This window comes from Meles meles, chromosome 8 (assembly GCF_922984935.1).
Source record: "Meles meles chromosome 8, mMelMel3.1 paternal haplotype, whole genome shotgun sequence".
Classification (NCBI taxonomy): domain Eukaryota; kingdom Metazoa; phylum Chordata; class Mammalia; order Carnivora; family Mustelidae; genus Meles; species Meles meles.
This window is the reverse complement of record NC_060073.1, coordinates 13,468,416-13,483,110: the sequence shown is the minus strand read 5'-3', so window position 1 is coordinate 13,483,110 and position 14,695 is coordinate 13,468,416. Positions and strand designations below refer to the sequence as shown.

The 14,695-nt window shown below is 52.8% G+C and overlaps 1 protein-coding gene across 1 annotated transcript; it reads right to left on the bottom strand.

Moving 5' to 3' along the window:
- Window positions 1-4,208: 4,208 nt before the first annotated feature.
- On the bottom strand, window positions 4,209-6,840 carry LOC123949742 (bone marrow proteoglycan-like). Its single transcript, XM_046017331.1, has 6 exons — window positions 6,815-6,840; window positions 6,528-6,597; window positions 5,613-5,932; window positions 5,181-5,312; window positions 4,591-4,702; window positions 4,209-4,333 (listed from the first exon to the last, which is right to left on the bottom strand). Exons 2-6 carry the CDS (start codon window positions 6,583-6,585, stop codon window positions 4,275-4,277), a joined length of 681 nt encoding a protein of 226 aa, XP_045873287.1. The 5' UTR covers window positions 6,586-6,597; window positions 6,815-6,840; the 3' UTR covers window positions 4,209-4,274.
- Between the last annotated feature and the right edge of the window lie 7,855 nt (window positions 6,841-14,695).

Here is a 14,695-nt window from a genome sequence, read left to right as displayed (position 1 = left end):
CTGAGGGGTGTCCTGTGCATTGGAATGAATTTAGCAGCATCCCCTCTACCCACCAGTGGTCACTATCACCTCCCTGAGTCATGATGACCAGAAATGTCTCTCCACATTCCCAAATGTCCTCTGTCACCCCATCAGCTTCTAGATCACTGATCTAGAACATGTAAAACATGCCATTTTGTCCAATCTCAAGGCATAATCTTATGGCCAGGAGGCAGCAGCCAGATTGGAAAACTTCATGCAGAGTCGTTGAGACACTCCAGGCCACCCTTCCCCCCACCCTCACTCCTCATCTCCCACCAGCATTCTATCACCACCAGGGGTAGGACTAGGGGGATGTGAGCAAGGCACCTGCCTCAGTTGCAAAATTTAAGAGCCCACTAAAGAATTCAGCTGTCAAGAGAAACACTATTTTAATGTAATCTTTATTAAAAATCAAAATACATGCAAAAAATCCATAATTAACAAAATAGCAAAGTTTGAATCAATCAAGCTCTGGCCAAATTCATTGCAGTCCAAGAAGAAGCCACCAAGTGCTGAGCCCTAATTTTGCTGGATACCACCACCAAGAGCTAGAGGACTTGGGGGGGTGGGTGTCTGTCTCAACTCTGTGCCATCCCACCAGGCAGCACATATTTCATTCTTGGATTCCAGCCCAGCACACCAGTACCCAGAATACCAGAGAGGTAGCCCAGAAGGTGAAAAGGCCTCAGTCCTCCCCCTCCTCTGTGCTCTCAGGGGACCTACAAATGGAGAAGTATCTGAGACCTCATTTCTGTGCTCAATTGCAGAGTAACGGTCTTGCCCATTATCACCACAGCCCAACAGACTTGACTCTCGGCTTCTCTTCCTGACTCAGGGACTGGGGGCTGGGTCAATTTCATGCCCCCAAAACCTGGTCCAGGTTTTTTTTAAAGATTTTATCTATTTATTCGACAGAGAGAGATCACAAGTAGGCAGAGAGGCAGGCAGAGAGAGAGAGAAAGAGGAGGAAGCAGGCTCCCCACCAAGGAGAGAGCCCGATGCGGGGCTCGATCCCAGGACCCTGGGATCATGACCTGAACCGAAGGCAGAGGCTTTAACCCTCTGAGTCCACCCAGGTGCCCCTGGTCCAGGTTTTGAACTTGAGATCTCCCTAGTGGGAGAGCTAGACCCCCTCCCATTTTTCTTGCCCATCCTGGGCCTGGCCGAGGATATCATTTCCTTAGTGTTTGGGGTGACCAGTAAAGACAGCTTGCACCATGATAAGCTTTACATGTGTCTTTTCATTGGAACATCCATTTCATTATGAGAGAATGACTTCTCAGAGTGCTTAAGACACAGCAAATCAGAGACAGGCCTAAACCCAGGCCTTCTAGCTTCTTAGCCTCCCTATGGCTCCCCTCCCTCTGCCTCCTCTCACAGACCTCTCTCCTCTGCAACTTGCCCCTCTTCACATTCACCCTATTTTCTTTACACACAAACCCTGAGCAAAGACAGTCCATTGACTTCAGTGGCCTCCTCACTGACCAGTGAAGCTTGTCTGATCCCAAAATAATACTGTTGAAGATCCACCATGGACCAAACACTATGTTTCATTAAGGCTTTAATCTCTGCGATCCTACTTACTTAATTTTTATAATCCTCCTGCAAATTAGGAATTGTCGTCTCTAACCTCCATATCTACTGCACGGCAGGAGAGGTTAAATGTTGTGTTGACACAACTAGTAAGAAGCGGCACGTGTGACCCTGTCAGATTCCCACATCCGTGCTTTCTTTGATAGGCCCAACTGCGTTAGCCCCAGACATTCTGGCCAGTGGGGCCACCATCTCCGGCAGCCATAAGCCTCCAATCCTCCAGCCAACTGTTTGCATTTCTATTCACAGGATCCAAACACTGCCTCTTGTCTCGAGATTCAGCCCTGCCCCACATTGTGCAGAGGGCGGGTCTCTCCATCTTGAGGGACAGGGTAGTGTGATGCATCCTGGAATCCTGAGTCCAAATTCAGCCCATCTGTGGCTCCGTTTTCTCCTCCAAGAGCAGAGGCTCATGGCAGGACCTCCATCTAATGAGCCAAGTTCCCAGAATAGTGCCTGGCTCACGGGGTTGGGAGGTGGCCCTTGTCAGGAAGCCAGGACTAGAACTGTGACCCCAATCAACAAGTAAGCACTGTGTGTTGATTGAACTCCTGCTCTGTGCTTTACATAGTGAAACGAACTCCAGGGATTGCATCCTAAAGATGCAAGTTAGCTTCCACAGAGCTCAGTTAGCATCTTGTTGGAGATGAAAAATGACACACAAACCCTCATCTGGGGTTGCAAGGCCAGTCCTCTTATTTCATTTTTTACTTTTTTACAACTTTTCTTGTGGACATATAACATGCATCCTGTAAAATGTACTAGAGGGTGGACTGCTCAGGGGATTTTCACAGAGTGAATGCATGCCCAGATCCATGCCCAGAATGTTCCCAGGCATCCCAACGCCTCTTTTACGGCTCTTTCTTGCATGAATCCCCCACAGGGGATCTCCATGGACTGGAAGGCCCACTTCTGTCACAACACACAGCCCCAACAGACGAGATGGATGAGGACCAAGACAAAGTCCACCTCCACTTAGCATAAAGCCTGGCACCTCGTAAGTGCTTAATCAATGGGAAATAGCGTTACTCTTTATTATGCATATTGGAATAAAGGGAAGCCATGCTTTCCCACAGCAGAAAATAGTTTATGAGGACAAGGAGTGAAAGGTCTACTTTAGCGGCATCCTCCGCAACACACAGCCCCAGGCTGAACCCAGAAGAGTGTTCCAGAATTCCACCATCTTTGAAGTCAGCAGACTGTCACAGAACAGCAGTTACAATGGGCTGCAGTCTGATTTCTGTCTTTCTCAACTAACCGTGCAAGCTAGAACAGGCAGCTTCCCCACTCTGGGCCACACTCAAAATATTCAGGTTCCTGACTTGCCTCTGGGAATCTGGGGCCACCTGTAATTCTATGTACTTGAAGAGTCCGGGATGTAAAGTCGCTTTAGGGCATTGACTCCTTATTTTCTGCTCACCTCTTTGGTGGAGTAAGGATTTGGAATGCTTTCCTTCCCCGCCTCCGACTGAGACTCCCTCCTGTCTAGCTGGGTTGGAGTCCTATGCCCCAAGATGAACTCAAGGGTAAGGGAGTGTGTCCTGCCTCTCCATGGTGCTCCATCCCTAGGCGACCGTGTCCTGGAAGCAGTCCGTGCTGCCAGCCACAGGATCCTAGTGGTTGAAAGAACATTCAACCGGAACAGAGGGCTGAGTCACAACACTGGCCTCATTTAGAGGTTCTGCCTTGGGTCCGTCTTTGCATAGGCCCGTAACTTCTCTGAGCCCGGTTTTGGGCAACGGGGTAATAATTATCGATCACACAATGTCAGCAGGGGGTACTTCATGGGGGTGCAATAAGCAGTAACAATTAGTAGACGGTGTTGTGCTTCTATTATAAACAACTGTATGTTCCCGAATGGCTGGAAGCTGGGTCTTCCCAGGTCTTATAGAGAGTTGGACCTACAGCATGCCGTCTTATATTGGGTTTCCCCAGAAACAAGTCTTGAGACAAGGATTTGAGTGCAAGTGGCTTATTTGGGAGACGCAAGGGCACTTGTAAGGAAGAGGACAATTCAGACGGACCACGGGAGACAGCCAATAACATGTGCGTTACAAAGTCAGCTGCCTCCGCCGGTACCTGGCCGTTGATCCCCTGAGAAGCCCTAGGAAACAGTACCCAATACATGCCTTAGAATTAGTCCATTTGAAGGGCAAGGGACTGGGACACTCGTATTTCCGCTCCTGCCTGTTGTGGACTGTTCCCGGGGACATGTTAACTCCCTGGCCCATTAAGGCAACCGCACTCTGTGGGGAGGAGGAAAGGTCCCTGTGTGTGGAGACGCCAGTTCAGGACCGGGAGAGCCCAGCTATGAAGAGAACAGGTGGGGTCCTGACGGCACCTGCTGTGCGCCTGCCAGTAATTAGAAGTCGTGTGAGGAGCTCCCTGAGCCCTTTCTTCCATCTTCAGGAAGCCCCCACGGACCCCACCCCATACTCCAGCCGCCTTGCTATGAGAGACAGTGGAGTGGGGAGGGCGGTCATTGCAGGGCAGAAAGTTCGTGGGTGGAGCTAAGCGGAGGCAATCAGTGACCAGAGGAAAAAGAAGTCAGTTTCAGGAAAGCAGTTTTATTGCTGGGAGCTGGAAGCAGGGGCAGCAGGCAGGGGAGGGGAGGCAGCTACCCCGGAGTGGGTGGCTCTGGACTCCTGGCTGGGTCTCGCTCAGTAGGAACAGATGAAGGGGAGCCGCCTGCGGCAATGAGTGCGACGCCAGTGACCTCCTATGATGGCAGAACAGGAAGGGGACTTCAGCCTCTGGTTCCCCCTGACTCCGTCCCAAGAGGGCCTCCCCCCACCACCCCGCCCCACTCCTGCCTCCATAGAGAGGGAGTCCGAAGACTCAGCGGGTGCCCCCCTGGAGGCACAGGCCCCTCCCAGCACCGCTTCTCTGAGCCCCTCCCATCCCACCACCGCGCCCACCCCTCAAGCCTCCCATCGACCCCCGCCTCCCCATCCTTCATCCCTACTCCCACTTCACCTCGGGTACACAGGGCCACACATCTGCCACCCCTGGCCCGGGGCTGGCCAGCAGCCCAGTATCCAAAGTCCCAGCGACTGCCATCAATCCAGGAAAAGCGTTTCCAGCGACCCTGGAGGAGGCAAGAGCAGAAGACGTGGGCATGGGCGAGCGCGAGGGAAGAGCAGTAGGCAGAGCTGGAACTGCCCCAGCCCACATTTGCCCTCGACCGCTGGGTCCTGATGGACACTGTCCTCGTCAGCAGCAATGCCGACCCACAGTGATCATCACCATTACATTCTATGCGTGGCAGTGATGCACTCATACTTCTGGCCCAAACGCATTCCAGAGATGCAGAACCAGGCTGACCGTCTCCCCCAAGTCACACAGACAGACAGACAGAGGCTAAGCAGAATTTGGCCCCAAACCTCCTCACTCTGAATCCTTGGTTCCTCCCAGTGCCTAGGTGGCCTCCTGAGTATCTCACCCCAGCTGTCCGTCTGTCCCCAGTTCTTTGGAGGACCAAAGGGGAAGCACAGACAGAGCTGCAGCAAGGTGAGCACTGGCTGAGGTCAGGAGTGCTCCCCACTTAGAGCCGGGACCCCTCTTACACAGCCTACGACCCTGCCTCCGATCCAGACTTGGCCCTGGTTGAGCCTGCTGACGGAGCTCTGGAGCTGGTGATTGAAGTAGATGTTGTGGATGGAGATGAGGTTGCCCCTGTAGCATCTCCGGCAAATAAACTGTGGGACAGGAGAAAGGAAAAAGGATGGAGTGACCCCCTCAAAGGAATTCATACAACCTTAACCTTGGGTCTCCAAATCTTCAAAATCCGTCCTCTCCATCCCCATGCCCACCTCCATAGCCATTTGAAGGCTGGAGATCTGTTTCCACAGGCCACTCCCCCCCTTACCCTGACACCTGGGCAGGCCCCAGCCCCTGCTGACACCCCCAGGCTCTTCAGTGAGGCAGATATGGATGCAGGCTGGAGGCATCTGTCCCCGCCCCTCCACAGGCCTCAGCTTCAGCCCCAGGCTGCTCACCTGAGCTGAATAAAATCTCTTCACGCTCTTCACCAGGAGGAAGCGGGGACAGTTCTTGCACCCAGGGCTGTCTTCCAGTTTCACCGTGTCCTCTTCTTTAGGGCACTGAAATTCCTCATCCTCTGCATCCAGGGCTGGGGCAGACTCTAAAGACCCCTCCTCCTCCGGGGCATCTTCACTTCCAGAGTACTCCTCCTCCTCTTCCTTCAGCAGCGTCAGCTCCCCCGTAGGGCCCTCCTTTGCCTCGTTCTCTGGCATCTCCCCATCCTGAGGCACGGCCTCATCCCCTAAGAAGCTCTCCAAGTTAGACATTTGAGTCCCTGGCAGGGAGAAAGACCAAGTGTCCCTTCTTCACATCTACCCCTGTTCTTCCCCAGCACCACGGACAGCGTCTGCCTTGCCCCCTGGGGGTGGGATAGCCTGGGACACAGCCAACAGCAGGAGCCTCCCCCTCCCCATCCTCCCATAAGAGGTCATGGTGTTAAGAGCAAGGACTTAGATTCAGACAGCTGTAGATTTGGGTACTGGCTCCATCCCCTATTAGCTTTCTTTTTCTGTTTGTGGGATGGGTACACAATATTACGTACCTCATGGGGATGCTGTGATGTTTAAAGGAGATAGTGCATAGAAAATGCTTTAGCATGACACACTCAGTGAGCTCAAGGTAGAAGGAAGCTATTATTATATTCGTCATTGGTATTGGGCAGAGAGGACAAAATCAAAAATCAAAATCAAAATCAAAAATGTCACAATAGAGTTGCCCCGAGGAGCCCCTTCGGCTCCTGGCTGTAGAGATCTGTGTGCAAAGATCCTGGTGTAGGGCAGGGCCCCCGAAGGAGGAGGTTCTGTGGCTGTGACCCCATCTACTCTAGAAAGGAGCAAAGTGGAACGAGACTGAAGGACAAGGAGACTTACCCAGATGGAGAGTTGAAACTGTCCCCAGTAGAAGAGCCAGAAGAAGGGGAACTTTCATCTTGGCTTTCTTCTGCAATGAAGAGCACAGCTTGTCACACACACACACACACACACACACACACACACACACACACCCCTTGGGAGTGGGGTGGAGAAAGAGAAGGTATGACAAGAAGCCCCTGAAACTCCAGGATGCTGGGACCCTTTCTGAAGGGAGTGAGGCAGACCATGACAGGCAGCTGAGGCTGGCTTTCCTGTGAGCCTGCATGTGAAGAAGAGAATATTACCTTTATTGGTTTGTACTGAATGGGCCCCTCAGAGTCTGTGAAAGAAGAGAGAGAACCAAGAATCAATGACCGGCGGCCTTCCCAGGAATGAACAGTGCTTGGCTAGTGCGTCCCCGCCTCACAGCTCTGAAAGCCAAACACACACACTCCCATGCCCTCCACGCTCTACCTTCACAGCCGAGGAGGCCTTCGAAGGAGTATGAAGGGCAGGGATGAGAAGTCTTGCCGCTGCCGACCCCTGAAAGCCACACGTAGTCCCAGCCAGCCCTCCAGAACCTCTCAGCCCGGGCGAGACCCCTCCCCGGAGGGTGAACACATACCCCCCTGAAATCAGCTCCACCACGAGAGGGAAAGCGCTAACCTGCCCAAAAGTCTTCCTGCTCCTGCGGGGTTCACAAAGCTCAGATTCTCCTTTGACATTTTATAGAGGGTCTCAGAGGAAGTTCCCCAAAGAAAGGAGGGTTTCCCCAGCCTGAAGGAAATGGGAGGGCTGATAAGAAGTGTTTCCTCACTTCCCTGGAGAGCCCACTCATCTGCTTCCAGATTCTCTCCTGACACCCCTTTCGGGAGCCTGGGGGCCATTCTGGGCCTGGCTGGAACCGGTGGTTCTTGTCCTGGGGCGCACTTCAGAATCTCCCAGGGAGCTTTTCCAGAAGACGCAGCCCCTCTGCTTCTTTAATGGGACCGCAGACTGCCACAGGCATTTGGGAAATAAATCTATTAAGATTAAAGTTGTACCTATCACTTGCTCAGTTTCACCCTTCGGAGACCATCCTTTGGAAATAAAAGCACCTATAACTTAGAATGCTTTTTACAAAGTTGCGTATTGCTTTCCCGTTTGTAAAAACAGAAGTCTCCATGAGAACAAGGAGCTGGCTCTCCCCTGGATGGATAGGCAGTGAACAGAAGGGAGGGAAACAGGGCATTCCGGGTGTGAGCAAAGGTGTGGTAATGAAATGACCTTGGCATCAGCACAGGACAGTGTCCTTTCTCGCTTAACTAAAGTTAACAGAGTACTCATTGGAAGGGGGTGGGGAAAACAGAGTACATCCCTTTTTTTTTTTAGATTTATTTATTTATTTGAGAGACACAGAGAGAGAGAGAGAGAGAGAGTGGAGGGAGCGGCAGAGGGAGAGGCAAAGAGGGCTAGAGACAGATTCCTGCAGAGCATGGAGCTTGACACGGGACTCAATCCCATGACCCGGAGATCACAACTGTAGCAGAAACCAAGAACCCGTCTGTTGTTCAACCAACTGAGCCTCCCACGCGCCCCAAGGACATCCTATCTTGAGCCAAAGAATGGAGAGACCCTTTCTCCCACGCCTACTGGCTTAAGGAGACAGAATGCAGGAATCAAGGACATGACTCAAAAACAAAAGAGACAGGAAGCTTCGAAAGCTGCATTTGCTCACCCCCATTCCTAGGTCCCCCGAAGGGCCATTCCGTCTGTTGGACAAAGCTATTGCAATCAGACAGGATAGGGCCAATTCTTGGAGGCCAGTTGCTCTCAGGCACCCCAGCCCGGAGGGAAGTCTCTCCTTTAGGCCCCACAATCCAGGTTAGCGGCCCTAGAAATTCCATTTCATCAACATCCACTGGGGGATGAGAGCAGTGGCTGAGGGTGTGGGTTCGGCAGTCAGAGAGTCTAGGCTGGAACCTAGTGTCTACCACTTTATAGCTGTGTGACCCTAGGCAGGTTCCTTAACCTCTCTGTACCTCATTATCATTGTTTATAAAGTGGGGACAACTATCCCTACCTCACTGGGTTGTCAGAAGGAACAAATGAGAGTGTGTGTGTGGCAGACTTGCTGTGGGCTGACCGGCCCCCTTTCTGCTTTCTGCTTTCTAGAATTCCACTTCCTAGGAATCTTGGTGGAGGGCAGACCTCTCATTCTTGAAAAAAGAGTGCCAAATAGATTCCTAGCCTCCCTTGCGGCTCAGGCATATGACTAGGACTCCATCGAATGGGAGTATCCAGTCAAGACTTGTCCTCCGGAGCTCGTGACCGAGAAGTGGAGGCCAGGAGGACATCTCCCGGCTGAACCAGTGGTGTAGACCCAGTTCTGGGGGTGGCAGTGTCCACCATACCAGAGCGGGGATCCAGGGTCCAGGCCCTACGCTGCCAGCCACAGGGTCTGAATCACAACAGCAGTGGCAGCCAGGGCCTCCCCACACCCCTCCTAAGGCCTGCTTTTGGCCCCTGGTTCTCTTCCTGCAATTTTATTGAACTACCTCATTTCCTTTCAATAAATTCATTTTCCTGCTCTGTATCCAGGGGAGGAGGTTCAGCTGCATGCCCCAGAGCCCTGGCTGAGGCAGAAGTTAGCCCAGGACCTGGCATGCAGTCACTGCTCAGTCGATGACAGTTGCTCCTGTGAACAGGTCTAGAAGTGATCCAGGTCCCTGGGACTGACCCACATTAATCAAACTCTCAAGAGACCGATGTCTACATCTGGTGCCAAGGACATAATTTAGGTTGACCTGAACCCACTTAGGGCCTTCCCACCCACACATATTCTCTCCCTGCCTCACAAGCTACAAATGTTGCTAAATCTGTGTCAGTTTGTCACACAGCATAGAAGAGTAATAAGATGTTGTGGAGCTGCAAGACCTGTTCCTTCCCAGGAGGAAATTCATACTTAGTGCAGTTGGTGGTAGGGAGTTGGCACGGGGGAGTGTCCCAAAGGAATGGGCTTGAGGATTTCCTGGAAAAGAATCCGGGGTCAGCAGATCAAGAAATATGGGCAGAGAAAGAGAGGTTCAATCCAGGCCAGAGGTCCCCCCCACCTTCTCCCCCTTAGACCATAACAGGCTGGAAAGTCCCTTTAGTTCCAAGCTCTGCCCCTACAGCAGTGATATCCTCCGGGAGTTAGACCTCTGGGCGACCAACCGCCTGATAACTGGGCTTGGCCAACATCCCTGTGGGGCAGATAAGAGGTGGCGAAAGACCTAACACTGTCCCAGGGCTGAGCCGCTGGGAGATAGGGACCCGGGCCGTTGCTCTGTGAAATCAGCCTCACAGCAGCCCCTCTGACCCTTGCCTGTGTGGACGCCCCAGCGATGGACACTGACCAAGACTGCTAGAGCTGGAAGGGTCCTTGGTGATGACCCAGTCTAGTCGCCACATCTCAGCCATGGAGAGTGCCCCCTATCGGACTCAGAGGTCCCCTTTCCCAGATTCACTGCTCTCCCTGCTCCCCCTGAGAGACCACCTTCAGGTACCTCCTCTCCCAGACCTTGAGTACTCGCCATGAGGTGGGCGACATGAAGTCCTTGCAGTCTCCCAACCCCACTCGCCACCCTTCCGTATCTCCCCAGTCCACCTACTTCTCACCATGTCTGCTGCTGCCTCCCTAGCCCAGGCTGCCCTGTTTGACGACATACGTCAGAGCCCGTCGTCCCCATGCTCCCCGCTCAGCGTCTTCCTTCTGCGCTAACAACTAGTCCACACTCATGCCCGCTGCCTACAAGTGCTAGTCTGGCTCTTGCCGATTTGCCCGACCTCAGTGGTGGGAGGGATCCTTCTCATGCCGGATTCTGCTCCCTGGGCCAGGCTGGGCCTCCATACTGGCTCCTTCTGCCCATCAGGTCTCAGCTCAAATGTCACCTCCTCAGAGAAACCTTCTTGAGAACTCTCTCCAAAGAAACCACCCCCTGGTCAAATAAATAAATAAAATCTTAAAAAAAAAAAAAAAAAAAAAGAGGGTTAAGCCTCTCTGCCTTCGGCTCAGGTCATGACCTCAGGGTCCTGGGATGGAGCCCCGCATAGGGCTTTCCACTTGGCAGGGAGCCTGCTGCCCACCCCCCTGACTGTCTGATTTTGATCTCTCACTCTCTCTGTGTCAAATAAATAAATAAAATCTTTAAAAAGAAAGAAAGAAAGAAACCCCCCCTCATCCCACTCTCACATCAAGTTACTTTGTTCCACGTGATGGTCCAAATTTCATGTAGTAGCAAATGATGGTGGCTTGAAAAGGAATTTTAAGTCTTCCACCATCCACGAGGAGAGATTCTGAGCCTCTTTCATGTACTCATCACTGCGTGGGACAGACACATCACAGCCCACCGAGAAGAGCCAGGTCAGGAGCTCCCGGAACCCCAAACAGTAGCTTTGCTCTCCCCAGTGGAGAGCTCAGAACAAAGACAGAGCTGGTGATTGTGATCGGAAGTTCATTGGGTGGGAAGGGCCTGGGGTGGGAGGTGGGGTGCCTGTGAGGTCTGTGTCCAGAGCACCCACCCAGCAGGAGGACATGGATGGGAGAGGCGGGCTGGCCATGGGTCCTGGGGTAAAGGGCTTTCGGGTTTGCTGGTCTCGGCACAAAGCTGGCCACACACCCACAATCCCAGCAGCATCTCCTGTCAGTTAGCTCCTGGAAGTGATGGAGAGCACCCCCCAGGGAAGGGGAGCTGGGGGCCTCGGGATCTTCTCCGCGATGGGCCATCCTCTCTTGGCCAGCCGTAAGAGGACAGCATTTGACTCCAGTGTCTGCCTCTCCTTCCCTCCCCCCTCATAGGGCAGCCCCAGAAATACCCCCACACTTCTCCAAAACCTCCTGGTTCAAGTTACCCCACAGCTTCTGCAAACAAGTCCCCGTGAGTGGGGACAGAGTCTCAAAGTCTCGGGGCTCCTTCTGTTGTCCTTCCTCTCTTCTGACTCTCCCTCTGGGGGAGTGTATCTGTTTGTCTGTCTCTCCTGCTCACTCTCTCATATCTATCCGATATTTTTGGAGTCCCCATCCTATGGCAAGTAGGGTGCAAAGCCCCCGGGATACAGCGGGTAGTACATGATACACTACCTGCCCAATGGAGTTCCCAGCCAACAGAAGACACGTGCTAATTTTCTTCTTAATCCATATGTTACACTGCAGCTGTGAGCTCTAGGGGCCAGGCTCCTGGTACCATGGAGGCCCGTCCTAGGTCAAGGGCTGGAGAGTAAGGCAGGCAGAGCTGAGAGCTAATGGACTGGCAGCCAACCATGGACGTTAACTATGGCTGGGTGGGGCATGTTCCAAGCAAGGAGAATTAAACCATTTTTGTTTCAAATAGTGCACTTGGGGCACCCGGGTGGCTCAGTCAGTTAAGGGTCCCACTCTTGATTTCAGCTCAGGTCATGATCTCAGAGTCCTGAGACTCTGATGCTGAGCCAGCATCGGGCTCTGTGCTGGGCGTGGAGCCTGCTTAAGGTTCTCTTGCTACCTCTGTCTCTGCCCCTCCTCCCGCCCCACTCTCTCCCTCTCAAATAAGTAAATAAATAAATAAACAGATAGTGCACTTGGCTTTTACTACGACTCTTCTTTTATAAGAAGAAGTAATAGCAGCTCTTAATGAAGACCTACTGTGTGCCAAGGCCAAGGACTTTTCATGTGGAGCTTCACTGGTCCTACCGGTCTCTGGGGTCGGCACTGGCAGCCCCGGTTCAGGAGAGGGAACAGGCAAAGGCAAGTCTGTGCCTGGTTCAGGGGCGCCCAGCCTGAGAAGGCAGGAAAACGGCCCATAGCTGTCCGTCTGGAGGTCTGTCTGCCCATGCTCCCCCCTGGCCCCAGCCATCTCTGGGCTCTGGCGGGAATACACCGCTCCACCCCTGGTAGCTGACGTTTCTGCACTGACTGCTGGAGAAACAAAGGGTAGAGCAAAAACTAAACATAAAGATTGATATTTCTCATGGACTTTGGCTTAAGATTTGGGGTAATTAGTCCATTTTTTGTCTCTGAATTCTCCCATTCTACACAATACAAGGGAATCTGTATTGTTTTAGGCAGAAACAAGCCCAGGCAAATGCTTGCACGACGTTTTGTCCTGAACCAAGACAGTGACATGTTGACCTCACCAAGAGTGAACCGGGGCCTCTCCTCACTCTGTCCTCCCCTCCGCCCCTCCCCCGCCACCCCCCCACCCGAACTCACAGAAGTTACTGTCGGCACCAGAAGCCAGACAACAGCCTACTGCTTTCATTAACCCACATAATCCTTACAACTCCATGATGTAGTCCTGTTGCTACCCCATTTTACAGATGAAGAAACTGCGGCATCATGTACGGAAGTCCCAGAGCTCGTGTGGGGAAGAGCTGGAGGCTCTTGGACTGGTCTTGGACTGTCCAAACAGCAGAGGCCAAGCCCCTGCCTTTCATTGTTCCCCATATTCCCTCTGGTCCTCCCACAAGCTCCCCAGTGCTTCCCGTCTCCACTACAGGGGAAGAACTGAGGGGCTGCAGGGCTTGGGGTCCTCGGGGTCCCACAGCTGGCCAGTGCCTGAGTGGCCCAGAGCCCTTCCCATGCCCCCAGTACACGAGTCCACCTGGGGCCTGGGAGGGAACACTGGGCCCAGGAAACAGGATGCTGAGGGACCCATGAGCATATGTTAGAAAAAAAAAATCAAAACCTGTGGAGAGTGGCTGGTGTGACCAAAAGTTGTGGTCCTGGGTTTAACCACCCGTCCGCAGCCCGCCCTGTGGTGACTCATGGTGGCCTGTGTGACTCAGACTGCAGCGTGTCCGGGAGCCATCAGATGCGTCCCACCTCAGGACTCCTTGTGCTCAAACAAGGACTGGAGTGTGTGCCTTGAAACCCGGGAGGAAGGGTCCTCCCAAAGATGTTAGAGGAAAGACTCTATCTCCTGGAGTCACACCCAACACACTTGGGAATCATCTTCCCCTGGGCTGGCAGGAAAAAGAGATCCAAGAACAATCCCTGGGGTCAGAGAAGAGGGTCCAAGGGCAGCAACGCCCCTAGCTAAAGAACAGTTGGAACCAGGTTAATGGACGATGATTCATGGATGCCACGTCACTCCTTAGAAACTCTCAAGGTGGCTCTGTCGATGACATCTGGCCCCGAGTTCCATTCTACCTCCACTCCCCATCCGCTGGCCTAGGCTGCTCTCGTGGCTCACTGTCATCTGGGACCCCCAGCTCAGGCAGCAGAGGGGGACAGAGTGGGGCATAACATTCCAAGATGTGTTCAAGGGCACACCCCAGGGTTCGGCGGTTGGGGGATAACTGAGGGGGAACACAGCCAGAAGATGGGGTTCTAAGCAGCCGTACACAATGGCGTTTTGGTCAACTATCTGATGACATAAAGAAGGGCTTATTTCAATGACTGTGCGTACGTCGGAAACAGGCCAACGTGTTCACGGTGGCCATTTCTGAGCAATGCCATTAACAATACATTTCTCAAGCACTGTATATTCTGATGTTTCACAACCACCACACATTTCCTACGCAAGAACGAATGTAAAGAAATAGCAAAATCTAAAATGAACAGGACCTATGAGCCAGATCCAGATTTTTTTTAATTTTTTTTCAGAGTTCCAAAATTCATTGTTCATGCACCACACCCAGTGCCCCACGCAGTATGTGCCCTCCATAACACCCATCGCCAGGCTCACCCAGATTTAATTACCCACTCCACAACGTGCTCATTTGAATGACCTTGGACATGATGGCCCACTCGGAGCCTGACGTTCCTTGTTCGTAAAATGGGGCTGGTGAAGGAAGACTGTCACCTCAACTTCCCAGTCTGTGCCTTCCCCTACTCTTTACGTGGCAGGTGTTCTCCTAACAGAAGAGCCCTCTGCCCCAGGCTCAGCGCCACGGCCGAGGCAGGGGGTGGGGGGCAGATTTGCATCAGCCCCTCACCCCTGAAGCTGGGCGCCAGAGAGAGAGGTTGCTCTCGGAGCCCGTTGCCGAGCCACACCAAAACTTGCGACACCACTCCTTTCTTCATTTGAAAGGGCGGTTGGTCCCATTTGAGGAAGCAGGTGCAGGAAGGTGGCTCCCGCAACAGAAATACGAGGCTGTGCCCTTGGGCTCCTTCTCTAGCTTACTCATTTTCCCCAGAAATCATCTCTGACTCTCTCTGGGTAGAAGTGTTCTCTGTACTTCCTGGG